Here is a 27,854-nt window from a genome sequence, read left to right as displayed (position 1 = left end):
GCCCAATTCAGGTTCTCTAGGCAGAAAAGGGAGAAAACACTCACCCGTTTGGGCCCGAACCCTTTGATCCCAGCAAGACACTGAAACAGAGAAAGACTTGGTAAGAGATGTCTCCCGTTAATACAGTGATTCCCAAACACCTGAGCTCAGGGCATCACGTCTAGACCAAACTGAAGAAAAGTGGCCCTATGGGTGATCCCTCTGTAAGTCACTGACCCCAGGACTTCATAAAGGAAGAGTCCCACAAGAGGAACCCAGGTTATAAACCTCTTATCTACATCCTCTTCCCTCACCAGCCTCCCACACAACGTCCCTTGCCCCACTCACCAAGTCCGAGAAGAAAAATGACCCCCAGGGACATGGCAGTGCCTAAGTCCACAGCTCTGCGCCACGCAGCACAGCCGACTGGGCAGCAGATCTTCGCAGCAGGACACGTCCGTGGAGGGGACAGCCTGGGGCTTTAAACCCCTTGCCGAGGAGTGACAACATCCCCTGCTCAACATAAAGGGGAACCGCTCCTTGTGCAAGACTAAGGCTTTGCCTCTCAGCCCTCCACCACATCACCCCGCTGGGCATGAGTTACTCTGTGGGTTTCCTCCTGTGATCTTACAGCCACAGAGACGTGGGAGATTTGTGCCACGCTCTCCACAATGATTTGTTTATCTGCCATCGAAGAACTGAAGGCAGCTTTACCCACCCCCCAAAAAACGAGGTGAAATGTCATTCAAAAACACGGAATCTAATATATGAAACTATTAGGGATGGTGTTGCAGACCTAAATCGAACTAGAGAATGTGGTGGAGAGCAATGAGGGTCCAGGGAAGATGCCTGGAAGACCAGTTCTTTCGTAGGATTTGGATTCTCTGTGGTAATAGTGGGTATGAAAAGGTTCAGCTAAGAGTAAATTTTTCCTGAATGGCTGCATTCCAAGGTTTATGTCCTGACCAAAAATCTCTGATGGGGGCATTAATATCAACTCACTAGAAATGAGTGTTTTAGTTTGCTTGGGATGATCAATGACCCTCCTTTAATCTGAGAAACATGTAAATTCCTGAGTATCTGATGTCTTATATAGGCTTCTTTTTTAAAAAATTAATTTCTTTCTTTATTTTTGGCTGTGTTGGGTTGCTGCACGCAGGCTTTCTCTAGTTGCGGTGAGTGGGGGCTACTCTTCATTGCGGTGCGCGGGCTTCTCTTGTTGCGGAGCATGGGTTCTAGGTACACGGGCTTCAGTAGTTGTGGCAGGCAGACTCAGTAGTTGTGGTGCACGGGCTTAGATGCTCCACAGCATGTGGGATCTTGCCGGACCGGGGCTCAAACCCATGTCCCCTGCCTTGGCAGGCGGATTCTTAACCACTGCGCCACCAGGGAAGTCCGGAACATCTTTTCTTACCCCTAGCATAGCAAGTAATTTTTCAAGCTTTATTGAGGTGTAATTGCTATGCAAATAAATTTTTACATATTTAATGTATACATCTTGATGGATTTAGACATATAGCAGGTAATTTTTTTTAATGAATCCTGGACATCATGTATGAAAATGTGAGTATCTTATGACCTTCTTCCTCCATAAAATATATCATTTTCATTTGTCAGGAAATTATAGTAGGAGCATATTCCTGTTATTACATGTAACACTAAAATGAACTGCTTTGAGCGTTTATACATATAGATTCTATCAAATATTTGAGAGTTGTTGATGGCTTATGGTAAATGCCAGTTCCTCCTTATTTTCAGATGTGTACACAGGTGCACTGTCACTCTTTGCCCAGCCATACCCTGTGGTGACTTTAGGAGAAACTGTAATTCAGGATCTACGTATGATCTTTTTACTCTGTCCAAGCAACATGGTGAAGGTGACTTCATGAACTGTATCAAGCAGAGCTATAATAGATTCCACATCTCCCCAGTGACAGCAGCCCACAGTGGGATCTGCAGGTGTATGGCTCGTACAAGACTTTCCCCTATAAATGGAAAAGCTCCAGTAAACCACTGAAGCTCATAGTCACAGGTAAGGAATCTATGGCTCGGACACCCTCTCCATCCCTGTGAACTTCCTGGGCCCCTAAACGGACTCGCTCAGGCTGTGGGAGAAGAAAAGGCAGCTCCCTGCAGTGGGATGTGTTACCCGCCTATGATCTTCCCAGCCCCTTTCTCAGACTGGGTCACCTCCATGTCGGTGTGTGACATAAAAGGGCAAGTGGAAATCCAGATTGACTGCCTGTATCCAGTAAAAATGTCCTGAAGCCCTTAGGTGCCTGACCCGGGCCTGGGCAACCCTGGGGGCGCAGGGATGCCTTTGAGAAGATGGCAACACACAGGGGGATGCAGGCAGATTATTTTTCCACAAGTTTTTTTTTTTTTTTTGGGGGGGGCTGCATTGGGTCTTCGTTGCTGCACACGGGCTTTCTCTAGTTGAGGCGAGCGGGGGCTACCCTTCATTGCGGTGCGTGGGCTTCTCATTGCGGTGACTTCTCTTGTTGCAGAGCACAGGCTCTAGGCGCTCGGGCTTCAGTAGTTGTGGCACGCGGGCTCAGTAGTTGTGGCTGTAGAGCGCCGGCTCAGTAGTTGTGGCGCATGGGCTTAGTTACTCCGCGGCATGTGGGATCTTCCCGGACCAGGGCTCGAACTCGTGTCCCCTGCATCGGCAGGCGGACTCTCAACCACTGCGCCACTAGGGAGGCCCCCCTGTAGGACCTTTTGAGTCACAGTAAGGACTCCTGGGTGAGAGGAACAGTAACGGAGACTGAATGAATCAGGGAGAAAAAGAGACACAGAGGAAACAAGGACAGAATTGGAGAGGCCCCAAGCTCCTGACAGGTGTAGCAAGACAGGAAGCATGCTTTCTGGGCGTTAGGAAGATGTGCTCAGGTTAAATCGGGAGGGAGCGGGGGGCGGCGCCCGCCCACTCACCACCTTGCCTCTCTTCCTTCCCAGGTGTGGACAGAAAACCCCCCCTCTCGACTCACTGAGGCTCCTCCTCCAAGAAGACCCCCTCTAAGAAGCTCAGTCTGCGGTATCACTCAGAGACCTGGTTTGACACACTCGTTCTTTCCAGGAATGGAAGAGTAGAATTTGCCCAGAACCTAAGCTCCAAGTACAGAGCTGGGGCTTTTGAGGCCGACTTTCCTGTGAATGCCATCTTCCTGATGCACCCGGGGACCTACGGATGCTACCACGGTCTACACAAGAACTTCCCCTACCTCTGGTCAGAACCCAGTGATGTCCTGATGCTCCCAGAGAGAGGTGAGGGGTCCCCACGCTTCCCATCTGCTCCCGGGACTCCCAGACTATGGCAGCGGCTAGCTAGAGGCCGTTCTTTTGCTTTCAGTTAATGAAAATTAAATAAAACTTAAAATTCACTTCCTCAGTTGCACTAGGCACGTGATGTGCCCTGCAGCCACTGAGTGCCTAACGCCTCCCATATGGGACAGCACAGCCCTAGAGAATCAGTAGTAAAACTCAAATGATAAAGGACATTTCCATCATTGTATGAGGGTCTATGGGACAGAGCCATTTTCAAATGTCAGCTTGTTGACCTGTGACCCAAGAGTCCCTGATGGGGATTGCAGACCCAGCGCTACTGGGGTTGAAAACACGGGGCAGAGATGGAGAGGATCTTAGCCCTGAAAAAGCAACAGTGAGGGACTTCCCTGGCTGTCCAGTGGTTAGGACTCCAAGCTTCCACTGCAGGGGACACAGGTTCCATCCCTGGTCAGGAAACTAAGATCCCACAAGTTTCAGCCAAAACAAAGGTATTAAACCAAAAAACTTCATAAAACCCAAAACTAACCAAAAGCTGGCTTTTAAAAAATTAATTCCATTAATTAAAGCTTCCACCTTTAGGGACTTCCCTAGTGGTCCAGTGGTTAAGACTTCGCCTTCCAATGCAGGGGGTGCAGGGTCGATCCCTGGTCCGGGAGCTAAGATTCCCACATGCCTGACAGGAATGTGGACTTCGCTGGTGGTGCAGTGGTTAAGAATCCACCTGCCAATGCAGGGGACATGGGTTCGAGCCCTGGTCTGGGAAGATCCCACATGCCGTGGAGCAACTAAGCCCATGTGCCACAACTACTGAGCCTGCAACTACTGAGCTCACGTGCCACAACCACTGAACCCCGCGCGCCTAGAGCCCACGCTCCCCAACAAGAGAAGCCACCACAATGAGGAGCCCACGCACTGCAATGAAGAGTAGCCCCCCGCTCACCGCAACTAGAGAAAGCCCGCGCACAGCAACGAAGACCCAACGCAGCCATAAATAAATAAATAAATAAGTTTATTTTAAAAAAGAAGCAACATTGTAACCGATTCAGTAAAGACTTTAAAAATGGTCCACATCAAAAAAAATCTTAAAAAAAAATTCCACCTTTAAAAAAAAAAAAGAAATAAAAGCAACAGTGAGTAATATTGTTGGGGCATCCCCTGCTCCAGGTGAAGTTAGTCTGAGGTGAGGGAAATCGGGGCAGCCCCAGCTGTTGATCATAATTCTCATAATCCTTTTAGACCTTCACCTCCATACAGTATTGATAAGTTACTTGAAGAGCCCTGTAGTAGTTTCCTAGTGCTGTCCTACAAATTACCACAAAGTTGGTTGCTTGAAAGAACAGGAAATTGACATTATGCTAAGTGAAGTAAGCCAGCCACAGAAAGATAAACACTGTATAATTCCACTTCTATGAGTGGTCAAAATCACAGAGACAGAAAATAGAATGGTGGGTGCCGGGGCCTGAGGGGATGGGGACAAAGGAATGAGGAAATATTTAATGGATACAGGGTTTCAGTTTTGCAAGATGCAAAGAGTTCTGGAGATAGATGGTGGTGAGGGTCGCGCGACAGTGTGCGCGTCTTTAATACCACTGACCTGTACGTTAAAAAGGATTAAGATGGTAGATGTATGTTATGTGTGTTTTATCCCAATAAAAAATTGGAATTTTTTTTAAATAAATAAAAATTTTTAATTGTAAAAATGTACAATAAAAAAAACTATTCTCTCACAGTTCTGGAGGCCAGAAGTCCAAAATCAAGGGTCATCAGGGTTGGTTCCTTCTGGAGGCTTTGAAGGAAAATCCACTCCATGCCTCTATCCCCGCTGCTGGTGGACGCAATTCTTGGCCTCCCTTGGCTTCTAGCGGCATCACTGCAATCTCTGCCCTCCATTTTCTCCTTTTCTGCCTCTAATAAGCACGCTCATCACTGGATTTAGGACTCACCCTAATCCAGGACTGGAGGACTCAAGATCCTTCCCTTAATTACATCTGCAAGACCCTTATCTGTAATACCAAATAAGGTCACATCCTGAGGTTCTGGACAGACACATCTTGGGAGGGGAGAGGGGCACTGTTCAACCCACTACAAGTCATTATCGCCTAAAATGTTGCTTCGTTACTTGGAAGAAAAAAATCAGTCCTAAGGAATTCCTTGGCCGTCCAGTGGTTAGGACTCTGTGCTCTCACTGCTGAGGACCCAGGTTCGATCCCTGGTCGGGGAACTAAGATCCCACAAGCCGTGCAGCGTGGCCAAAAAACAAAATCAGTCCTAGAAGCAACCATTGCCTTCAGCTAGGGCTTATGATCTGGTGAGAGGAGAGCAGAATAGTTATACTCCTATCCACCCACTGACCGACTGCTCTTATGCAGTTAACAACCTGAACAACGCCATGCCATGATTCTGGTACTCGGGAGTTCTCAGTTCACACAGGGCTACCTGGCTGAGAATGATCAAACCGAGCGGATGAGAAAACAATTGTGATACTAGGCAGAGTAACTGTGCCCCAGAGATGTCCACACCCTCCTCCCCAGAACCTGTGAATCCGGTACCACAGAGAGGAATTATGGTTGATTTAAGGTTGCAAGTAAGTAGACCACCCTGGTGTAACCCAGCAGGCTGAGTGCATCACAGGGGTTTCTGAATGTAGAAGAAATAGTGTCAGAGTGATGTGATATAGGAATGACTCAACTCGTCATTGATAGATGTGAAGATGGAGGAAGGGGCCATGAGCAGACGAGGTCAGGCCGCCTCTGGACGCTGGGAAAGGCAAGAAAACAGATTCTTTCCCAGAACCTCCAGAGGGCAGCCCTGCCAACACCTTGATTTAAGCCCAGTGAGACCCATTTGGACTTCTGACCTCCAGAATCATAAGACATTAGTGTTGTTCTAAGCCACTACGTTTGTGGTAATTTGTTACTGCTGCTGTAGAAAAAACTACGATGATTTTCAAATCTGGGGCTTCTGTTTAGACTGTTAGGTATAAGGTACACGGATATATTGTACAACATGGGGAACAGAGCCAACATTTTATAATAACTGTAAATGGAGTATAATCTTTTAAAATTGCGAATCACTATATTGTACACCTGTAACATATAATATCGTACATCAACTATACTTCAATTTTTAAAAACAACTTTTGGGAATTCCCTGGCCATCCAGTGGTTAGGACTCCACAATTTCACTGCCAAGAGCGTGGGTTCGATCCCTGGTTGGGGAACTAAGATCCTGCAAGCCGCGTGCCTCGGCCAAGAATAAATCCGATTTTTTAAAAGTCTGGGGCTTCTGGGGACTTCCCTGGTGGTCCAGTGATTAAGACACCGTGCTTCCAATGCAGGGGGCGGGGTTCCATCCCTGGTCAGGGAACTAAGATCCCACATGCCCAGCAGTGAGGCCAAAAAAAAAAAAGAGTCTGGGGTTTCTGATGTGAGACTGGGCAAGTTTCCACATCAGGAATTTCTCTGTCTCTGTCCCCAGATGCTGCCCCTGGGAACCATGATGCAGAGAACGTCGTCCGCTTCGCTCTGGCTGCAATGTCTCTGGTGATCCTGGGGGTCTTCCTGGTTGATGCCTGGTTCAGCAGAAAGGATTTCAAGAGGAAGTCAAGAGCTCGTTAGCCTCAGCCGACCGCGGGGGAGCCCTCGTAACTGTGAACCACACCCCAAGATTCTCCGCTGCGCAATGCTTCATTCGAGTGCACAGCTCTGGCCACTGCGTGTTCCCTTTGGGGAGACCCTGGAGCGGAAGACGTCAAGACAACGGTAGAGGCTGGCAAGGAGGAGTCATCAGCCCTTGGTTCAACCCACAACTTCTCTCCCCACGTCAGCTTCCCCGTGCTTCTCCACGCTCTCTGGCACTTGTGATCCCAGGCTCTTCCGAAATCTTCCATCCTCAGCTTCGGGGATTCAAGACAAGTTTTCTCCTCTCTCTGACTCACCCCCCTCTGCTTTTTCTTCTTCTCAATTCCATTTCATCAGATCCACCAAATCTTCTCCGTCAACCTACACCTTCTCTTGCCACGCCGTCCAACCCCGGGAATATCCTCCTAGTGTGTCACCTCTAAGGAGATGACCCCACTCCTGAATTTCCAGCCCCAAAGGGCTCCTTGGACGGACTCTCATTTTAAGCTCTCTCTTGGACACATGTTAATGATGGTTGGTCCTGGCCACATGGGGAAAATAGTGCCTACTCGTGAGGTATTGTGTTTATCTCCTGACCCTCTCTCTACTATCTTGCTACAGGTGCTATGGTGTCCACGCTGGCTGGGGTCCAGGCACGTAAGTCCCATCCACCCACATTTCACTATGCCCTCATTGAACACTTCTCCCATACGATGTGTTTTAAAATAACAGCAATAAAATAAAATAAAATAAAAATAACAGCAAAATAGCGTTGGTGCTTACTAAGAGCTGCAAAATGTTCCTTTTCTTGGATGTGCCATTATTTGCTTAAGATGACCCGTATTGCTGGCTTTTACGTTGTTTCCAGCCTTGCTGTATTAAAGAAATGCAACTGACATGCTTTCACAAATGTCATCAACACATCATGTTTCCCACATGCATGTATGTTCATAGGCTACATTTTGAGGGAGGAATTGCTGAGTCTGCATCTGTAAATTGAACAGATACCAACAAGGAGATTCTGCCCTGAGGAAGTCCTTGATGGTGTGTTTAAGCGGCGGAGATAAATGGAAAAACTATCCCCAAGCCTGGTCACAGCTTTGGCTTCACTCCACGTTATGGGCTGGAGTGTGAAGGGCAATACCCCCCAAAGATGCTATCTTTCACTGAAAATCTTAAGCTCCATGATGTATTTAGTTTAAGGCCACTCATTAAATTCTGAAGTTTCTCTCCTGCATATACCTTTTTTTAAAAACTGGATTCTTTTGCCTAGTGCAAGGATTTGCCCTCCTTAAATACAGAAAAGGCATTCCATAAATATATTTCCAGGTGGCAATTCCACGTAGCATAATGTTTTCAAGGTTTATCCATGTTATGACATGTGTCAGTGCTTCATTCCTTTTTTTTTTTAGGTACGCGGACCTCTCACTGTTGTGGCCTCTCCCGTTGCGGAGCACAGGCTCCGGACGCGCAGGCTCAGGGGCCATGGCTCGCGGGCCCAGCCGCTCCGCGGCACGTGGGATCTTCCCGGACCGGGGCACGAACCCCTGTCCCCTGCATCGGCAGGCGGACTCTCAACCACTGCGCCACTAGGGAAGCCCTCATTCCTTTTTTATGACTGAATAATATTCCATTGTATGGATAGACCACCATTCATCTGGTGATGGACACTTGGGTTGCTTCCACTTTTTGGCTGTTGTGAATAATGTTTTTCCGAACTCGGGTAGAAAACAATCTGGCAGTTCCTCAAGTTGTTACCACATGACAGCAATTCTGCTCTTAGGTGTATATCAACTGAATTTTTGGATTCTCATTTTTGGAGGTAGGGGGGTGGCTTCTTTTGGTGGAAGTGTTTGATAATTCCTATCTGTGCCCATGCATTTCTATGTAAAGAGCTGTTGGCTTTGGGGTGATTTGCACATTTCTTGTTCAATGTATTCCTAAATATATATTTAACACTTGTGATTGCTACCATAAAGTTTTTAGTACAAGGGTGCCCTCTGCTGTCAGGGTAATGAAGTACAGCTTTTTACTAGATGACTAGCAAATAGGGGGAGTTTTAAGTCCTTGATTTTTTTTTTCCTTTTTTTCTTACAAAATCCTAATTTTTCTTTCTCTCTCCTTTTTCCCTTCACCATGCAGTATACAAAAGGTACCTCTCACCTTTAATTTCAATTCTCTTTTCTCAAAGGAGGGTCACGTTTCCAAGGCCGTAGTAGTCAGTGCCCTGGTGTCTGAATGCTTTTTTACTATTTTCACATCCTTCTCTTTCTGGTGGTGGTTTTCACACAACTACTATGTATAAAATAAATAAGGTAAAATTATATATTGTACAACACCAGGAATATAGGCAATATTTTATAATAACTATAAATGGAGTATAACCTTTAAAAATTATGAATCACAGGACTTCTGTGGTGGCGCAATGGTTAAAATTCCACCTGCCAATGCAGGGGACACAGGTTAGGAGCCCTGGTCCGGGAAAATCCCACATGCCACGGAGCAACTAAGCCCATGCGCCACAACTCCTGTACTCTAGAGCCAGTGAGTCACAACTACTGAGCCCACATGCCACAACTACTGAAGCCCAAGCGCCTAGAGCCCGTGCTCCGCAACAAGAGAAGCCACCGCAATGAGAAGCCCAGGCACCGCAAGGAAGAGTAGCCCCCGCTCACCGCAACTAGAGAAAGCCCGCACACAGCGACAAAGACCCAATGCAGCCAAAAAATACGTAAATAATTTTTTTAAAAAAATTGTGAATCACTATGTTGTACGCCTGAAACTCATATAATATTGTAAATCAGCTATACTTTAAGTCCAAAGAACTTTTACCTGAACCGTCTGAGACTAAGTTGCAGACCTGATGCCCCACCATCTAAATCCTGATGGGTTTTCCTGCAAAGACGTTCTCGTACGTAACCACAGTGCAATCACCGAAATCAGGACATTAATATAGGGCTGCACCGTCTTTAGAGGTTATGTGGGAGACACGTTCTCATGCAGTTGCCACAGTCTCCAGCTACCCAGAAAGCCCAAAATATTAAATAAAACCTTCATTATAGATGAGTGACCCTCTGCCCATGGATTCTCCACAGCTGGTCTCATATTTCATCCCCAGTCTAACTCCCCCGAAATCCACTCCCAGGTATGGTCCCCAGGTTCATCTCAGCCAGACCCTGCGATGCACCAGCGTGTGAGCTGGGATTCGCCCCAGGTGATGAGGCGGACCTCGAGATGATGAACATCATCTTGTGAGGCACCTGCTTGAGGAAGGACCACGACCTTCCCTCAAGGGGTGCTGGTCTCCTGCAACGGGGGTGTTCTCGGGGAAACTGAGCAGCTCAAGATCTTCAGGTTCGTCCACACCAATGACCCAATCCCAGGTCTCAGGTGGGTTCCAAGAATGCTTACTTCATTTCCTTGGAAGCTCTGCCACTGCGATAAGAAGACCCCTCGCCGGATTTTCAGCAGCGCCTGCCCTGCAGCTTCAGGAGGACCTCTGGATTTCGTGACATGTCTTCCATAGGAGATAGGCTGCCCTGAGTCAGTCACCTGTACTGTTTCCATTACGACCTGTTTCCCAGCACCTTGCCTGTCAGCTGCACTCCACCCCAATGAAGCCCAGGTGAGAACACGCGAGGCCCCCGTGTGCTGGTGACTAGCTCCACCTGCCCCCACCCTCGGCTCGCTCACAGACCCACAAACATATCCAGATCCGCCTCCATCCGTGGTTCTCGACCGAAGGCGAGTTTCCCTCCTCGGGGACGTGTGGCAATGTCTGCAGACAGTTCTGGGGGTCTCACCCGGCTGGTGGGGGCTACTGGCATCTGGTGGGTAGAGACCAGGACTGCTGCTCGACATCCTACAGTGCACAGGACAAACCCCTGCCCCACAGCAAAGAATTATCCGGCCCCAAGTGTTAGCAGCGCTGGTGTTGGGAAACCCTGCTTGAAGTCCGTTACCTTCTGCCTTTCCCTGGGGGGCTTTTGTGGGTTCTAAGATGAGCGCATGACCTCAGCCCAATTTGACAAATAAAAGAGAAATGCTTCTATCCCCGTCACTGGGCAAAAACCAAGAAAACAAGTGTCCCAGATTGGCTCTGACAGTCATCTCGTGACCCACCCCCCAAAGAGACTGCACTAGTTTCTTCCTCCAGCTGCTGTAACAAATACCATCACCTTGGTGACTCAGAACAACATAAATGTATTCCCTCACACTTCCAGAGGCCGGAAGTCCAAAGTCAAGGTGGCGGGGCTGGGCGGGGTGGGGAACACACCCTCCAGAAGCTCTGGGGGAGATTCTGTTCCTTGCCCTTTGCAGCTGCTGGGGGGTCCTGCCATTCCTCGATTTGAGGCTCCATCATCCGTCTCTGCCCTCAATCCCCTCATTGCCTCTTCCTCTGCTCTGTCTTCTAAGGACACTTGTTGGATTTAGGGTCCACCCAGATAATCTAGGACAATCTCACCTCGAGATCCCCAATTACATCGGCAAAGCAACTTTTTCCAAATTGGCTCCCGTTCACACGTATTTGGAGTTAGGACTTGGACGTATCTTTTAGGGGGAGGCACCCCACCATTCAACCTGTTACAAACACCCAGCCTTGGAATGACGTTGCACTGGTAACTGTCAGACCATCATCTTGCAGTAGGAATCTTGATGTCACTGAACTCAAAGCCTGCCACACCCCGGGCTTCTACTTCTGTGAAATAGTGTTCCTTCTTGCTTTTGCCTGGGGTGAAAGTCAGCTCAGCTTACATCCTTTGAGTATGTCCTGTCATCAGCAGCCCAAGGCATCCTGACAGAATTCCCAAGCCCCAGAGTGAGGTGTGAGGATTTGACCCTGACTTGGTTTCCCTTTGTGAAGAACCCACCCCCTGAAGCATTGTCCTTTCACGTTGCATTCCTGGGTCTGTTTATTACTTTGCACCATCTCCTCTCTGGACTTCTGTGGCTTCGGGTTTTGTTTTGCATTGTTCTGAGATTGGTTTCTATCATCTTTCATCGGTCTGAAGGTCGTAGCTATGTTTGTGAATCACCTCAAAGCCTTCAGAGAAGTAGACGGCGATTAGGTTGATGTGTGAGTTAACATTTGTGATCCTTGGGGTTTCCGTTTCAGAAAGGAAGCAGATATTGGTTGTGAAGGTTTGCGGTTAGCATTAGCCCTGAGGTGTGTTGCTCACAGCTACATAATAGACAAATCGCCCTGTGATTAGCTGTTCTCCTGGGCATTTAGACCTCTAACGCTCCCCCCAAAAAGAAAGTGGGTTCTAGAATCAGACTTTGAATTCCAGCTCCTCTTCTTGCTAACACACTCCCAAGTTTTTTTCTTCTTTTTTAGCGGGTAGGGAGTTTGTGATTTTAAAAATCTGTTCTTCCCAGTCGATTTGCTTGCAAGCCACACTAGTGAAGCTGACTTTTTTTTTTTTTTTTTAATTTCTTTTGGCCTCGCCATGTGGCATGTGGGATCTTAGTTCCCTGACCAGGGATCGAACCCATGCCCCCTGCAGTGGAAGCGCAGAGTCCTAACCCCTGGACTGCCAGGGAAGTCCCTGAAGCTTATTCCTCTTTATTTGAGCAGAAGGGAACGCATGGGAAGTACACTGGGGGTGCTAAGGAAGCAGATTCTGAAAAGGACAGAGCGGTAGGCAGAAAAGTGGGTCCTCCCAAATGTGTCCACATCCTAGTCCCCAGAACCCTGTTACTTTACAAGGCAAAGGGGGGATTAAGGTGGATGATGGGATTAAAGTTTCTAATCAGCTGACTTTAAAGGAGGAAGATGATCCTGGATTATCTGGATGGGCCAAGTGATATCACAAGAGTCCTTAAGAACAGGAGATGGAGGCAGAAGTGGGAGAAACAGAGAGATGGCAGCGTGAGAAGGACCTGGCCTGCCACTGTCTGCTCTGCAGATGAAGGGGCCACAGGCCAAGAAGTGCAGGTGCCTCTAGAAGCTGGAAAAACGTAAGGAAACAGGTTCTCCCTGGGAGCCTCCAGAAGGAACCATACCTGTTCACTTTTTTTTTTTTACTTTTATTTGAGTATAGTTGATTTACAATGTTGTGTTGGTTTCAGGTGTAGAGCAAAGTGATTCAGTTATACATACACACGTATTCATTCTTTTTCAGATTTTCTCATATAGGTTATCACAGAGTACTGAGTAGAGTTCCCTGTGCCACACCGCAGGTCCTGGTTGGTTAGCTATCTTATATAGTAGTGTGTGTATGTCAATCCCAACCTCCCCATCACACACACGTTTCCCCTTTGGGAACCGTAAGTCTGTTTTCTGATATCTGTAAGTCTGTTTCTGTTCTGTAAATAAGTTCGTTTGTGTCATTTTTTAATTAGATTCCACATACGATGATATCATATGGTATCTGTCTTTCTCTCAGAACTGTTCGCTCCTTGCGTTCAGCCCAGAGAGGCCCACTTCGGGTCCCTCCAAGGGCCGCCCACAGCATGGCAGCTGGCGAGTGGGGATGGGAGGGAAGGTCGTGATCCCAGGCATCCTGTTTCCTCAGTGGTTCCTCCCCACCATGCTGTCCCCGGCGTGACGCGGCGATAGCAAGGCCAGGTCTGAGTCGGTCTGTTCCTGGAGGGCATCCCCAGCGCCTTGCCAGGGCCTGGCACACAGAAGGTCCTCAGTAAACATCCAACGGCAAGGAATATGCAGCGGCCATTCTCCAAGCCCAGCGATAACTCACGGCCATCCAATGAGGTAGTCAGGTTATTCTGCACAGTTTACAGCTGGAGAAACCAAGGCTCAAGAGGAGACTGGAGGTGTGCAAGGTCCAACGGGGGACCATGAACTCAAGCGTCAGCCAGACAATTTGCCCATGGCCATCCAGTCCCCCACACGGCCCACACCAGAGGGAGCTGATGCCGCACCCCAAAATTCCTGGTTTGGATTCCCAAGGGAGGCATCTGATGGCCCAGCTCACCTGTTGGCAGCAGGGCACACTGTACCAGCCAGCCCCTGGGTCAAGTGCTCACGGGCTGTCCAATCCACTGTGGCCAGAAAAGGGGCAATACTGCCACCTAGAGGACGCTGCAGGCATGGCAGCCAGCATTCTTTGGCCAAGACTGCTACCTAGAGGGTGCAGTGGCCATGTCAGCCAGCATTCCTTGGCCAATACTGCCACCCAGAGGGTGCTTCGGGCATGGCCACCAGCTTTGGTTGGTTGCTGTTCCACCTTGGTGACTGCCTCCCTGGTGGCTTTCATACCTGCTCCAAGGAGTTATTTGGGGAGGCGCTGTCCCCTCTCAGAGGATCCATAGGACATCTCCAAGCCCACAAGGCGGGCACTTTCAGCCCAAAGCCTCCCGGCTACCTCCTCATCCTCAGCTTCCGGGGCCGGAGCCTTCTCTTTGAGTCCCTCAAAGTACTTTCCAGAAACGCCCTCCAACTCCTCCGCCACAGCCAGGTAGGTGCTGGGCTGGGCCGCCAGCTGGGGGCTCTTGACCAGCAGCCAGAAGATGGGCCCTGCATCGGCCCACAGAGAGTTCAGTCCACACATTCAGAGAAGAAGATACAGAAAGCCCAGCACCACCCCAGGTGGCTCAGGGCCCACGAAGGCCAGAAGTTTCCCTGGAGTCCCACAGAGCTCTCCTCCAGGCCTTTACCCCTCTGTTTCCCAACACCAGGAGCTCCCTTCCCTGGCACTGCCCAGACAAATAATTCCAGATGCAGGGACCAGCTTGAAAGCTGCCTCCTCCAGGAAGCCCCCCTGGCTTTTCCCAGGCAAACAGAAGGTCCCCCTCCTCTATGTCAGCCCCAAGTCCTCATCCCACCTGATCTTGCTTTAAAGTAGCTTCTGTGTATTGAGTGTCTCCAGTGTCAGCTTCAGCTTAAGGTTCCTGATACCTAGCCCCACCAACTAAATGTTTTTCAGGATTATAAACACTAGTTATAAAGCTCTAATTATTTATTCGGCCAGGAATTGTGCTGGCTCTTTTAGGGAGGTCTCAATCCTCCCCACGGAGGCAGGTACTGTTATGACCCTCATTTTGCAGATAAGGAAAGGGAGTTTCGGAGAGAAGTCACTTTGCTGGGTGGCCCAGCTAGTTTGGGATGAAACTGGAGTTAGCCCAAGCATGGCCGGACTCCAGGAAGTCAGCTCCATGACCTCCACCTCTGAAACAGTCTCATCAAACAGGCTCTGGCCTGTTTCCCGGGGCTATTCTGAGGCTGGCAGGCTGGGCAGACATACGAAAGTGACTCAGTACCAGGGAAGGTACAGGGCAGGGGGCAGAGCAAAGCCCCTGAGATAGTCTCTGAGTGTGATGTTAATTTTATGTGTGAACTTGACAGGGCTAAGGGATGTCCAGAGAGCAGGTAACACATTATTTCTGGGGTGTCTGTGAGGGTGTGAAGAGATTAGCATTTGAATCAACAGACTATGTTAAATCCACCCTCACCAATGTGGGTGGGCACCATGCAGTTAGTTGGGGGTGAAAACAGAACAAAAAGGTGGAGAAAGGACGAATTCTCTCTCTCCTTGAGCAGGGACATCCATTTCCTCCTGGCCTCAGACACTGGCGCTCCTGGCCTTCAACTTGGACTGGGACTTACACCATCAGTTCCCCTGGTCCTCAGGCCTTTGGGTTTGGACTGCAACTACACCGTCAGCCTTCCTGGGCCTCTGGCATACAGATCAGATCCTGGGACTTCTCAGGCCCTACAGATGCATGAGCCAATCCCCCCTAATAAATCTCTCTAAATATCTATGTACATCCTATTGGTTCTGTTCCTCAGGAAGACCCTAATACACTGAGGGAGGGTCCTGAGCCCCAAGCTAGGAGGACAGGGGTTCAGTTAAGAGACCCCAAACTGGGAGGGGACTTACCGAGCGTGAAGCTGGAGAAGGTGGAGCTGTGCATGCCCGTGTGTCTGCCCAGCTCTGTCCTGGCCACGCCAGGGTGCAAGGCATTGACAGTCACACCCGTGCCTGGGGAGAGAAGGGAAAAGTGAGGCAGGCAGACGTCAGGTTCACCCCAACCATCCTAGGGGGCTCCCCCTGAATCCATGTCGCCCTCTTGCTCTGACACCTCCACATCCCCAGTTTCACTTGCAAGGCAGCTCTGTCTCATGGCTGCCCAGGGCAGAGCCTCTGAACCTGAGTGTGTAAAAATCACTTGGAGGGCTTGAGAAGCCCAGACCGCCGGGCTCCACCCCACAGAGTCTGAAGCAGTGGGTCAGGGTGGGGTCTGAGATGCTGCAATTATGACAAACACCCAGGTGAGCTGACACTGCTGGTCTACTGACTCTTTGAGAAGCAAAGGGAAAGGGCAGACTTTTCAACTGCAGCACTATGGACACGGAGGTCAGATGATTCTTTATCCTGTGCCTTGTAGGAAGCTGAGCAGCATCACTGGCCTCTGCCGACTAGATGCCAGGAACATCACCCAACCTGCCCCTGCTCCACAAACTGACAGCGAAAAATGTCTCCAGGTATTGCCGAAGCTTCACTGGTCTAGAGCACCAAAGGCTCAGGTGCCTGTCCGGGATGAGCAGAGAAGGATGCTGTGATTGGTTAGTGATGTCTGCTTCAGGCACCAGCGGGGAGCGTGCTGGTGAGTGTGTCATGTGTTTGCCTACTCGGTCCTGGAGTCAATGCTTGACCTCCCGTCCACCCAGAGTCACAGCAGGACTGTTTCAGGCTCGGAGCTAAAGGAAAGGGGAGACCAGCGAGGCTCGCCACACACACACCTTGCAGCCGCCGGCTCAGCTCCTTGGTGAAGAGGACAATGGCCAGCTTGCTCTGGCAGTAGGCTGCCTTAGTGTCATACTTCCTCTTCTCCCAGTTCAAGTCCTCGAAGTCTATGTGCCCAGCAACGTGGGCCAAGGACGAGAGGTTGATGATGCGCGAAGGAGCAGAGGCTTTCAGCTTGTCCAGCAGCAAGTTCGTCAAAAGGAAGTGACCTGGATGATGGAAAACGAAAAGATAACTTTCACTGAGTTCTTGTCCTGTGCATAGGACCATACTGAGAACATCACCTTATTTCATCCTCCCATGACCCATTTTTCTCAACAGGGTCCAACTTTGCGGCCCCCACCAGCAGGCATTTGGCACCACCTAGAGACAATTTTGATCATCACAATTGTGGACAGTAGAAGGAGTGCTACTGCCACCTAGTGGGTGGAGGCCAGGGATGCTGCTAAAAATCCTACAATGTGGGAGTTCCCTGGTGGCCTAATGGTTAGGATTCTGGGTTTTCACTGCTGCAGCCAGGGTTCAATCTCTGGTCAGTGAACTGAGATCCCACAAGCCATGTGGCATGTCAAAAAAAAAAAAAAAAAAAAAAAACCTACAATGTACAAGACATTCCCGATAATAAATTGTCACAAAGCCCTGTGATAACCCTCTATGAGGTCAGCTAGAGAAGAGATGCCTTCTGTCTCCCAAAATCCTTTCTCCATTTCTTCTTCAGTGATAGAATTTTGGGTTATGCATGAGACTGCCCAGTGAAAGACTACATTTCCCAGACTCCCTTGCAGCTCCATCAGGTCACATGACTGAGTCACAGCCCAAAGGGGGTGAAGGGTAGTCACATGTGTTATGGGTGAACTGTGTCACCCTCCCCAACCCCCCTAAAAAAATATGCCCTACCCTCCAGTACCTCAGCATGTGACCTTATTTGGAGAGAGGGTCTTTAGAGAGGTGATCAAGGTAAAATGAGGCCATTAGGGTGAGGTCATTAGGGTGGGCCTTAATCCTATATGATTGGCGTCCACCCAACGTCCATCACCCTTACTAACGGACTGTAGATGCATTCAGGGTGACAAAAGATAAACTGACACAGTGAGAGAAGGACAGACAGAGACTGGGGGACAGACAGACAAAGAGACGAATGGCCAAGAGGCTGATGGAAGGTCCGAAGGACTGAGGGTCCAGCGATGAACAGGCGATTCCCTGAGCTGCCAGGTGACCCTGCTCATGGCTGCCTGGCCACATGCAGAGAGGAAGACCCCTCCCGGAGCCTGTGTCTGGCCCACGGGGGCTCCTGCTCACGTCCCAGGCCGATGCCACACAGCCTGCAGCCTCACCCAGGTAGTTAACGCCAAGCTGCATCTCAAAGCCGTCCTCGGTGGTCCAGTGGGGGCACCGCATCACAGCTGCATTATTGATCAGGATGTGCACTCGCTCCTCCTCTGGAAGACAGGGGTGAGGACAAATGTGTGACTCAGTTTCCCCTTCTGTAATAGGGGTGATAATACAACCTGCTGGGTAGAACAGCTTCGTTATTATCTATTCGACAAGTATTTTCTGCAACCTAAGTGTCCATCGACAGAGGAATGAATAAAGAAGATGTGGTACCTATATACAATGGAATATTACTCAGCCATAAAAAAGAATGAAATGCCATTTGCAGCTACGTGGATGGACCTAGAGGATTATCATACAAAGTGAAGTCAGTCAGAAAGAAAAAGACAAATACCATATGATATCACATGTGGAATCTAAAAAAATGATACGAATGACCTTATTTACAAAGCAGAAATAGACTCACAGGCATAGAAAACAAACTTATGGTTACCAAAGGAGAAGCGGGGGAGGGATAAATTAGGAGCTGGAGATTAAAATATACACATCACTATATATAAATAGATAACCAACAAGGACCTACCTATTGTTTAGCACAGGGAACTATATTCAATATCTTGTACTAACCTATAATGGAAAAGAATCTAAAAAAGAATTTGTGTGTGTGTGTGTGAGCGTATGTGTATATAACTGAATCACTTTGCTGTACACCTGCAACTACAAAAACACTGTAAATCAACTACATTTCAATAAAAATTTTAAAAATGCACACACAGGAATACCCTGGCAGTCCAGGGGTTAGGACTCCATGCTTCTACTGCAGGGGGCATAGGTTCCATCCCTGGTCAGGGAACTAAGATCCCACATGCCACGCAGTGGCCAAAAAAAAGACCAAAAAACCCCCAAAAAACACAAGCTAGCCACAAGAATAGAAGGGAAAAGTTCTGCCTGTAATGATCTCCAAGATAGAACCGGGGAGAAAAAACAAGCGGCAGCACCTGGTATGTAACAGGCTCCGCTTTGTACAAAAAAGCCAAGGGGAAGTGTTTCCCCGTTTGCTTTATAAATGCATAAATGGTCCCCAGAAGGACACACAAGAGGTAGAGCACTGAACACATCTGAGGACGGCACGCTGGGAGCTAATGGCAGGCATGGCGGGAAGATGTTTTGCTGTATCCCCATTTGCACTTTCTGAACGTTTAACCCTGCAAATGTTATTCCTGTTTGAAAAAAAGAAATTCTCAGGTGGTTCTGAGACCATGTGGTGGGGAGCAAAAGGAGTGAGTCAGGCATCAACGTGACGGAAGTGCAGAGAAATGCCAGCCTGATCCCTGGATTTGCAAAAAGAAACACCCAGGAAAGAATGTGGGAGCTCCAGACGCTCTGCACTAACTCTTAGTTACCTATTGTCACAGCCACGTCCCCCAGCGGCCCGGGCGCTCCTCGGAAGCAGAGCCTGAATCTGACTCACGTCTGTGTCACCTGCGTCACCCAAGAGTCAGAGAGCCTCCGGAAATGTTGGCTGAATCAGTGTTCCTCCCTCCTTGGCCTCTGCTTCTTGTAGGATCCAAGCACACATAGGACTTAGTTTTCCTAGACAGCAGTCCGTTAACTTCTTCTGTAAAGGACCAGGTAGTATATACTTCTGGCTTTGCAGGCAATATGGTCTGTCTCTACTAAACTCTGCCCTCCCAGGACTAAAGCAGCCACAGATAATACATAAACCAATGGGCATGGCTGCATGCCAATAAAACTTTATGGAAACTAAAATCTGAATTCTGGGAACTCCCTGGCGGTCCAGTGGTTAGGGCTCTGCGCTTTCACTGCCAAGGGCGCCAGTTCCATCCCTGGTCCAGGAACTGAGATCCCACAAGCTGGGGCTTCCCTGGTGGCGCAGTGGTTAAGAATCCGCCTACCAATGCAGGGGATGCGGGTTCGAGCCCTGGTCCGGGAAGATCCCACATGCTGCAGAGCAACTAAGCCTGTGTGCTACAGCTACTGAGCCTGTACTCTAGAGCCTATGCTCTAAAGCCCACGAGCCCCAACTACTGAGCCCACACACCACAACTACTGAAGCCCGTGTGCCTAGAGCCCGTGCTCCACAACAAGAGAAGCCACCGCAATGAGAAGCCTGAGCACTGCAACAAAGAGAAGCCCCCGCTTGCCACAACTAGAGGAAGCCTGCGCGTAGCAACAAAGACCCAACACAGCCAAAAATAATAATAATAATAATTAATTAATTTTTAAAAAAAAGAAAGAAATCCCAGGACTTCCCTGGTGGTGCAGTGGTTGGGCATCCGCCTGCCAATGCAGGGGACACAGGTTCGATTCCTGGTCCGGGAAGATCCCACATACTGTGGAGCAACTAAGCCCGTGTGCCACAACTACTGAACCTGCACCCTAGAGCCCACAAGCCACAACTACTGAGCCCGCGTGCCACAACTACTGAGCCCGCATGCCACAACTACTGAGCCCGCGCGCCTAGAGCCCATGTTCCACAACAAGAGAAGCCACCACGATGAGAAGCCAGCGCACCACAATGAAGATTAGCCCCCACTTGCCACGACTAGAGAAAGCCTACGTGCAGCAACAAAGACCCAATGCAGCAAAAAATAAATAAATAAATTTATTTAAAAAAAAAAAAAAAATCCCACAATGTGGCACAGACAAAATAAAATAAAATCTGAATTCCATACAATGGTCACATGTCGTGAAATGTTATTCTTTTCATTTTCTCTCCCCCATGTAAAAATGAAAAATATGTAAATGTGAAAATGTCAGAAGAGAAAAAAATGTAAAATCTTTACCCAAAGGCTGAACGAAAACAGGTGGCAACCAATACCTGGCTCTAGGACCTGCCTGGTATAATTCCCTCCTCACAGCCTGGCCGCCCAAGTCCTCGCCCCACAAGGCCAGTGTCATCCCTCTTACCTTCAATGATCTTCGCTGCAAACTCTCGGATGGACTTAAGGGAGGCCAAGTCCAGGTGCCGGGCGTTGACGCGGTGATTAAGGGTCTCCCCTCGAATCTCCTTGGCTGCTGCCTCACACTTCTCCAAGTCTCGACAGGCCAGAATGATGGTACCTCCTGGAAGAGCCAGACCAAAAAAAAAAAAAACTTTTTAATGAAATTTTAAAAAAAACTTCCACTCCTGAAGCAACCTAAACGTCCATCAGCAGAGGAATGGATAAAGAAGATGTGGTACATATATATAATGGAATACTACTCAGCCATAAAAAAGAACAAAATAATGCCACCTGCGGCAACATGGATAGACCTAGAGATTGTCATACTGAGGGAAGTAAGTCAGACGGAGAAAGACAAATATCAGGTGATATCACTTATATGTGGAATTTAAAAAAGGGTACAAATGAAGTAATGTACAAAACAGAAGTAGAGTCATGTATGTAGAAAACAAACTTATGGTTACCAGGGGATGGGCAGATAAACTGGGAGACTGGGATTGACATATACACACTATTATATATAAAATAGGTAACTAATAAGAACCTGCTGTATAGCACAGGGTGCTCTACTCAATACTCCGTAATGACCTATATGGGAAAAGAATCTAAAAAAAAAGAGTGGATATATGTATACGTATAACTGATTCACTTTGCTGTACACCTGAAACATTGTAAATCAACTATACTCCAATAAAAATTTTTTAAAAATTAAAAAAAAAAGATCCGCTCCTAAGTATAGATACCCAAGATAAATGAAAACATCAGTCCACACAAAAATGTGAACTCACATGTGCACAGCAGCACTGTGCAGAACAGCCAGAGGTGGAAACAACCCAAATGCCCATCGAGGGATAAATGAATATTGGTGGGAGGGATAAATTGGGAGCTTGGGACTGACATGTGCACACTACTATACATAAAATAAACAACCAACAAGGACCTACTGTACAGCACAGGGAACTCTGCTCAACATTCTGTAACAACCTAAATGAGAACAGAACTTGAAAAAGAACAGATACATGTGTATGTATAACTGAATCACTTTGCTGTACACCTGAAACTATCACAACATCGTAAATCAACTATAGTCCAATATAAAATTTAAAAAAAAATGTTTTAAGGGATGAATGAGTAAGTGACATGTGGTTTGTCCATCAGTGGAATATTAGCCATGAAAAGGAAGGAAATTCCAACCTCACAAACGTGATGCTCAGTGAAAGCCAGACACAAAAGGACACAGAGTGCACGATTCATTTATCTGAAATGTCCAGAAGAGGCAAATCCACAGAAGGAAGATTAGTGGTTTCCTAGCTTTGGCGGGGAAGGGAAATTAGGGGATGATGGCTTAGAGGAGCCAGGTTTCGTTTTGGGGTGATGAAAAATGTTCTAAAATGGAGACCAGTGACGGTTGTACAGTTCTGTGAATATACTAAAAATCATGGAAGTGTACACTTTAAATGTGTGAATTAAATCTTAATACAGCCTTTAAAAAGAAAACTTTTGGGGGACTTCCCTGGCAGTCCGGCGGGTTAAGGCTCCGTGCTCCCACTGCAGGGGGCACAGGTTCCATCCCTGGTCGGGGAACTAAGTTCCCGCATGCCGGGGCGGCACAGCCAAAATTTAAAAAGGAAAAAATTTGATTTTTTTAAACTTTTATTTTCAAATTAGAAAAGTGAGAAGCAACAGGGATTGAGAGGAGGACGGGCAGCAAGGATGCCGAACCGCATGGGTCCACAGGGCTCATCCTCCACAGCTGGGCCAGCTGCCTCCTACACATCTGGCCCCCCCATCACACAGTCCAGAATGGACTCATCAAGTCCTGGATCTGTCTGTCCTCCCAGTGGCAGCCTGGCTCTCAAGGGACAACAGTGGGTGTGTTGGCCCAATTTCCCTTCTCACTTTTCTTTTTCTTTAAATAAATTAGCTGTCTTATTTTTTTTTTCATTTTTTTAATTTCTTTTTTTTTAGTTTGTCTATTTATTTATGTTTGGCTGCGTTGGGTCTTTGTTGCTGCGCATGAGCTTTTTCTAACTGCGGCAAGCAGGGGCTACTCTTTGTTGCGGTGCGCGGGCTTCTCATTGTGGTGGCCTCTCTTGTTGCGGAGCACGGGCACTAGGCGCGTGGGCTTCGGCAGTTGTGGTGCGCAGGCTCAGTAGTTGTGGCGCACGGGCTTAGTGGCTCCGCGCACATGGGATCTTCCCGGACCAGGACTCGAACCCACGTCCCCTGGGTTGGCAGGCGGATTCTTAACCACTGCGTCGCCAGGGAAGTCCCTCCCTTCTCGCTTTTTCCTGAAAGGAGCGCCTGTCCCTCCCTTGGGGAAACCCCATGTGGTGTGGGGGGCAGGGGGGCTGCCCTCATGGACCCCCACCACTCTCACCTCAGGGGTGAACAGGCAGCTCAGGCCTGGTCAGTCCATCAGGGACCCATTCACTGGTCACCTCGACTCGACCAGCCCAAGGAGAGTTTCCGGTCTCCGCAGCCCTCACCCCTGCCCTGCCCTGGCCTCCCCGTCCCAGCCAAGGCAGCTTTGGTCTTCCAGCTGTTCAAACAAAACCTTAACTCCTCCCTTTCTCGTACCTGAACCCACAGGAAACCCCACTGATTCCAAGTTCAAAAGACATCTGCATGCGCTGAGAAGGGCACTTCCCCATAAGCCCAGTCTGACCGCGAGAGAAACGTCAAACAGACCCAAATCGAAGCGTGTTCTTTCTACAAAACGCCTGACCAGTAAGCTTGGGAGAGCCTGACCCCCAACCTCTGACCTAGGCCCCAACCCAGCCATTAGGACTGAGTCCAACTACAGTAGGAAAGAGCACAGCCGATGCAAAGAGAAAAACCCAAACCAATAACTGCTGAGCGCCCACGGCCTCCTCCGAGACCCTGAACCTGCCCTTCCCTCTTCCAGAGACACAAGGCTTTCGGGCTTAAGCCGGCGTGAGTTTGTTTCTGCCACTTGCAACCAAAAGAATCAGATGCCTTAACATCCCCTGGGAAATCAAACCATCCACCGCCAGATCTCGCGCCCAAGCCCCAGGCAGAGAAGCAGGTGCCCACTGGGACTTCACCTCTTCTGGCCAGCTCCAAGGCCGTCTGTTTCCCGATGCCCGTGTTGGCGCCGGTCACAATGACGGTCTTCCCGGGAATGGTGGTCTTGCTGGGACAAGCCCCGCCAGCGACAAAGTCCCTGGAGATAAAAAACGGCAGGTCAGTTCGGTCTGTCTGTCCTCTCTCACCACAGGTGTCCCTGACTGTTGTGATCTCAGGGAAATGACCTCTCTGAGCTTGTGTTCCCCCAACGGAAAGATGGAAGCGACATCGCATAACTCCATGGGACCGGTGTCGTGGTACAGGTAAAGGACTCAGCATGGTCTGGTGCGGGGAGCGTGCACAGCGAGACAATCGTCATTTTAGAAAGACCCCCTGTGGCTGCTCTAACAGATCGCCACAAGCTCAGTGGGTTAAAACCATGCATCGGGGCTTCCCTGGTGGTGCAATGGTTGAGAGTCCACCTGCCGATGCAGGGGACACGGGTTCGTGCCCCGGTCCGGGAAGATCCCACATGCCGCGGAGCAGCCTGGCCCGTGAGCCATGGCCGCTGAGCCTGCGCATCCGGGAGCCTGTGCTCCGCAACGGGAGAGGCCACAGCAGTGAGAGGCCCGCGTACCGCAAAAAAAACCATGCAGCGGTATTTCCTACAGTCTGCAGGTCAGAGTCCGAAATGGGTCTCACTGGGCTAAAATCGAGGTGTCGGCAGAGCTGTGTGCCTTCTGGAGGCTCCAGGGAGAACTGAGAATCGTCCCCATACCTTTTCCAGTTTCTAGGGGCCGCCTGCATCCCTTGGCTCGTGGCCCCTTCCTTCACCTTCAAAGTCAGCGGCACAGCATCTTCAAGCCCGACTCTGATGCTTCTGCCTCCCTCTTATAAGGACCATTGTGATGATGCTGGGCCACCTGGATAACCCAGATCACCTCCCATCTCAAGGCCCTTAACACAGTGACATCTGAAAAGTCCCTTCTGACGAGTTCTGGGAATTAGGACATGCACATCGTTGGGGGCCCTTATTCTGCTACTATGCCCACATTCCAGAGGCTAAATACTGGAAATAACCAAATGTCACCAACAGGGAACTGGCCAAATAAACAGTATTATCTCCACACAAAAGAAGGGCAACGTACAACACGGTAGCCACCAGCTACCAGAGGCTATTATTTTTCTTTTTTTTTAATTAATTATTTTTTTATATTTATTTTTGGCTGCATTGGGTCTTCGTTGCTGCGCAAGGGCTTTCTCTAGTTGCGGTGCGCGGGCTTCTCATTGCAGTGGCTTCTCTTGTTGCAGAGCATGGGCTCTAGGCACCCGGGCTTCAGTAGTTGTGGCACACAGGCTCAGTAGTTGTGGCTTGTGGGCTCTGGAGCACAGGCTCAGTAGTTGTGGTGCACTGGCTTAGTTGCTCCGCGGCGTGTGGGATCTTCCCGGACCAGGGCTCGAACCCGTGTCTCCTGCATTGGCAGGCAGATTCTTAACCACTGCGCCACCAGGAAAGTCCCCTGAGGCTAATTTTTTAATTTAATCAAAAATAAAGAGTCTAAACTAACACAACATAGTAAAGCAACCATATTCCTATAAAGTTTTTAAAAATAAAAAGTAAAAAAAAACAATAGTCATACTTTCCCCCCTAGGGCATTCAGTTTTCTTTTATTCTTCCCATGCTGGCCCTTTTTTATTTTTAAGCTTTTTCAGAACTGAAAGGCATCAGCATGAATAAAAATAACAGCAGCCGAGGGACTTCTCCAATGGCGCAGTGGTTAAGAATTCGCCTGCCAGTGCAGGGGACGTGGGTTCAAGCCCTGGTCGGGGAAGACCCCACATGCCGCGGAGCAACTAAGCCCGTGCGCCACAGCTACTGAGCCTGTGTTCTAGAGCCCGCGAGCCACAACCACTGAGCCCGCGTGCCACAACTACTGAAGCCTGCACGCCTAGAGCCCGTGCTCCACAACAAGAGACACCACCGCAATGAGAAGCCCGCGCACCGCAACGAAGAGTAGCCCCCGCTCGCCGCAACTAGAGAAAGTGCACGCGCAGCAACGAAGACCCAAGCAGCCATAAATAAATAAATAAATAAAAAGTAGTCGCACGGTGTGGCTCATAATGGACAGGGCAAATGTAAAACATTTCGATGATCACAGGAAGTTCTACTGACCGGTGCTCCTATAGAATATTTGGTAGCTGTTTTTTGGTTTGGGGGGATTTTTATATTGAAGTATATAGTTGATATACAATATTATGTAAGGTGCAGGTGTACAATATAGCGATTTACAATTTTTAAAGGTTATATTCCATTTATAACCTATTCCATTTATAACATAAAATATTTGCTATGTTCCACGGGTTGTGCAATATATCCTTGTAGCTTATTTTATACCTAATAGTTTTTACTTCTTAGTCCCGTTTTGTCTTGTTTTTATTAAACGAATCAGCCTAGGAAAGAGAAGAAAGAACTACAGTACGTCTATATACCACGCAATACGATCTTTTCACTTACTGACTTGGACAATTCTAATTTGTTTCTCTAATTTCGGACAACGGGAGCTTAGGTAGTACACACTTTCCTTGCATCTGGGCCACGACTTGACATATGGGAAGTGCTCAATAAGTGTCCGCTGAATGAATGAATTAATCCATTAAAAGTCCAGAAGCAACTAAACCAAAATGTTTACCAGGGCCCGGATCCGCCCCTTTCTCTGGGTGACCTTGGGCCGTGACCTGCCCTCTCGGGGACCAGGCTTGCCCCCGCATTCTCTGGGAGCACTGCTGGACGGGTGAGCTGGAGGACTCCTGGGTGGGCCAAGGGTTGGCAACCTCCACTCGGCTTTCCCTCCCTCGTCCTTGCTCACCGGCCAACCGTTACCGCACCTGCGGGACCCGCACGTACTTACTTGAGCAGCACGGCGCCACCCACCGCTGTACCCAGCGCGGACAGCGGCAGAATGTAGCGATTCATTACGGGCCGGAGCCGGTGGCAGTGGGGGGAGGGGTCCCACTGCAGCCGCCCGCAGACCCGCGCCCGGGATCAGTCCTAGGAGCGCGCTGCCTGGGATGCACGTGGGGAAGTGCAGACCGGGCTGGAACCCTCGGCTTCCGGAAACGGGCGGGGCGGAACTTCCGGGGGAGGGACCTATAGGGAGGGGCCGTGAGCGCAGCTGCAGCTGGGCATGGTAGTTTCCGGAGCCGCGGGCGAGGCCGTGGTCTCGGGGGCGGGGCCTACACGCAGTTCCAATAATGTCACACTCGTACAGCTGCTGGAGGGACCCCACGATCCCAATCCAGAAGCTGCTGCTTCCGGACTTCGGTCCTCTGTGTGTTTCAAATGTACAAGCATGTTTCCTCTTCTAAAAATATGTTCCTTACAAAGTACTATGTATAAAATAAGCTACAAGGATATACTGTACAGCACAGGGACTATAGCCCATATTTTATAAAAACTGTAAACGGAATATAATCTATAAAAATTTTGAATCACTATGTGGTACACCTGAAACTAATATAATATTGTAAATCAACTATACTGCAATAGAAATAAATAAGGAACATAAATATATGTGTTCCTCGTAGACTTTCTGGGACAATTTGATAATTTCAATGCTCAGAATCCAAGACCTACTAGCCTGGGAGGTTCCCAAACTCCTGGGTCCTGAGGCAGGAGGACATGGGGGCATACACTCGGTCTGAAGGAGGAGGGGCTGGGGGCCTGGACCCCTGGGTCTGAGGGAGGAGAGGCTGGGGGTCTGGACCCCTGGGTCTGATGGGGGAAGGGCTAGGGACCGGGACTCCTGGGCCTGAGGAGAGGCTCACCCTAATTCAAAACGACCTCATCTTAATTAATTACATCTGCAGATACCCTGTTTCCGAATAATGTCACATTCTGTGGTCTACTGCAGGTTAGGATTTCAACATAT

The 27,854-nt window shown here is 49.0% G+C and overlaps 1 protein-coding gene across 4 annotated transcripts; it reads right to left on the bottom strand.

The window, feature by feature from the left end:
* Positions 1–239: 239 nt before the first annotated feature.
* On the bottom strand, positions 240–27,035 carry RDH13 (retinol dehydrogenase 13). Of its 4 annotated transcripts, none has more exons than XM_060131295.1 (7): positions 26,835–27,035; positions 23,964–24,082; positions 20,861–21,016; positions 17,932–18,036; positions 16,594–16,806; positions 15,731–15,832; positions 240–492 (listed from the first exon to the last, which is right to left on the bottom strand). In XM_060131295.1, the coding sequence occupies exons 1-7, from the start codon at positions 26,897–26,899 to the stop codon at positions 461–463; spliced, it is 792 nt and encodes a 263-aa protein (XP_059987278.1). In that variant the 5' UTR covers positions 26,900–27,035; the 3' UTR covers positions 240–460. The 4 variants fall into 4 exon arrangements, with proteins under 4 accessions (XP_059987278.1, XP_059987277.1, XP_059987276.1 ...); XM_060131294.1 differs by lacking the exon at positions 240–492 and adding an exon at positions 4,999–5,172; XM_060131293.1 differs by lacking the exon at positions 240–492 and adding an exon at positions 6,458–6,838.
* Positions 27,036–27,854: the final 819 nt, after the last annotated feature.

Source organism: Lagenorhynchus albirostris, chromosome 19 (assembly GCF_949774975.1).
Source record: "Lagenorhynchus albirostris chromosome 19, mLagAlb1.1, whole genome shotgun sequence".
Taxonomy (NCBI): Eukaryota; Metazoa; Chordata; class Mammalia; order Artiodactyla; family Delphinidae; genus Lagenorhynchus; species Lagenorhynchus albirostris.
This window is presented reverse-complemented; position numbering and strand designations above follow the sequence as displayed.

Coding starts and splice junctions, on each gene's coding strand:
- RDH13 (XM_060131292.1), bottom strand. CDS start 26,899: ATGAATCGCTACATTCTGCCGCTGTCCGCGCTGGGTACAGCGGTGGGT. Junction 16,807..17,931: donor GCTTGGCGTTAACTACCTGG/GTGAGGCTGCAG, acceptor TCCATCATCCAG/GTCACTTCCTTTTGACGAAC. Junction 14,368..15,730: donor CTTCTCCAGCTTCACGCTCG/GTAAGTCCCCTC, acceptor GGGCCGATGCAG/GGCCCATCTTCTGGCTGCTG.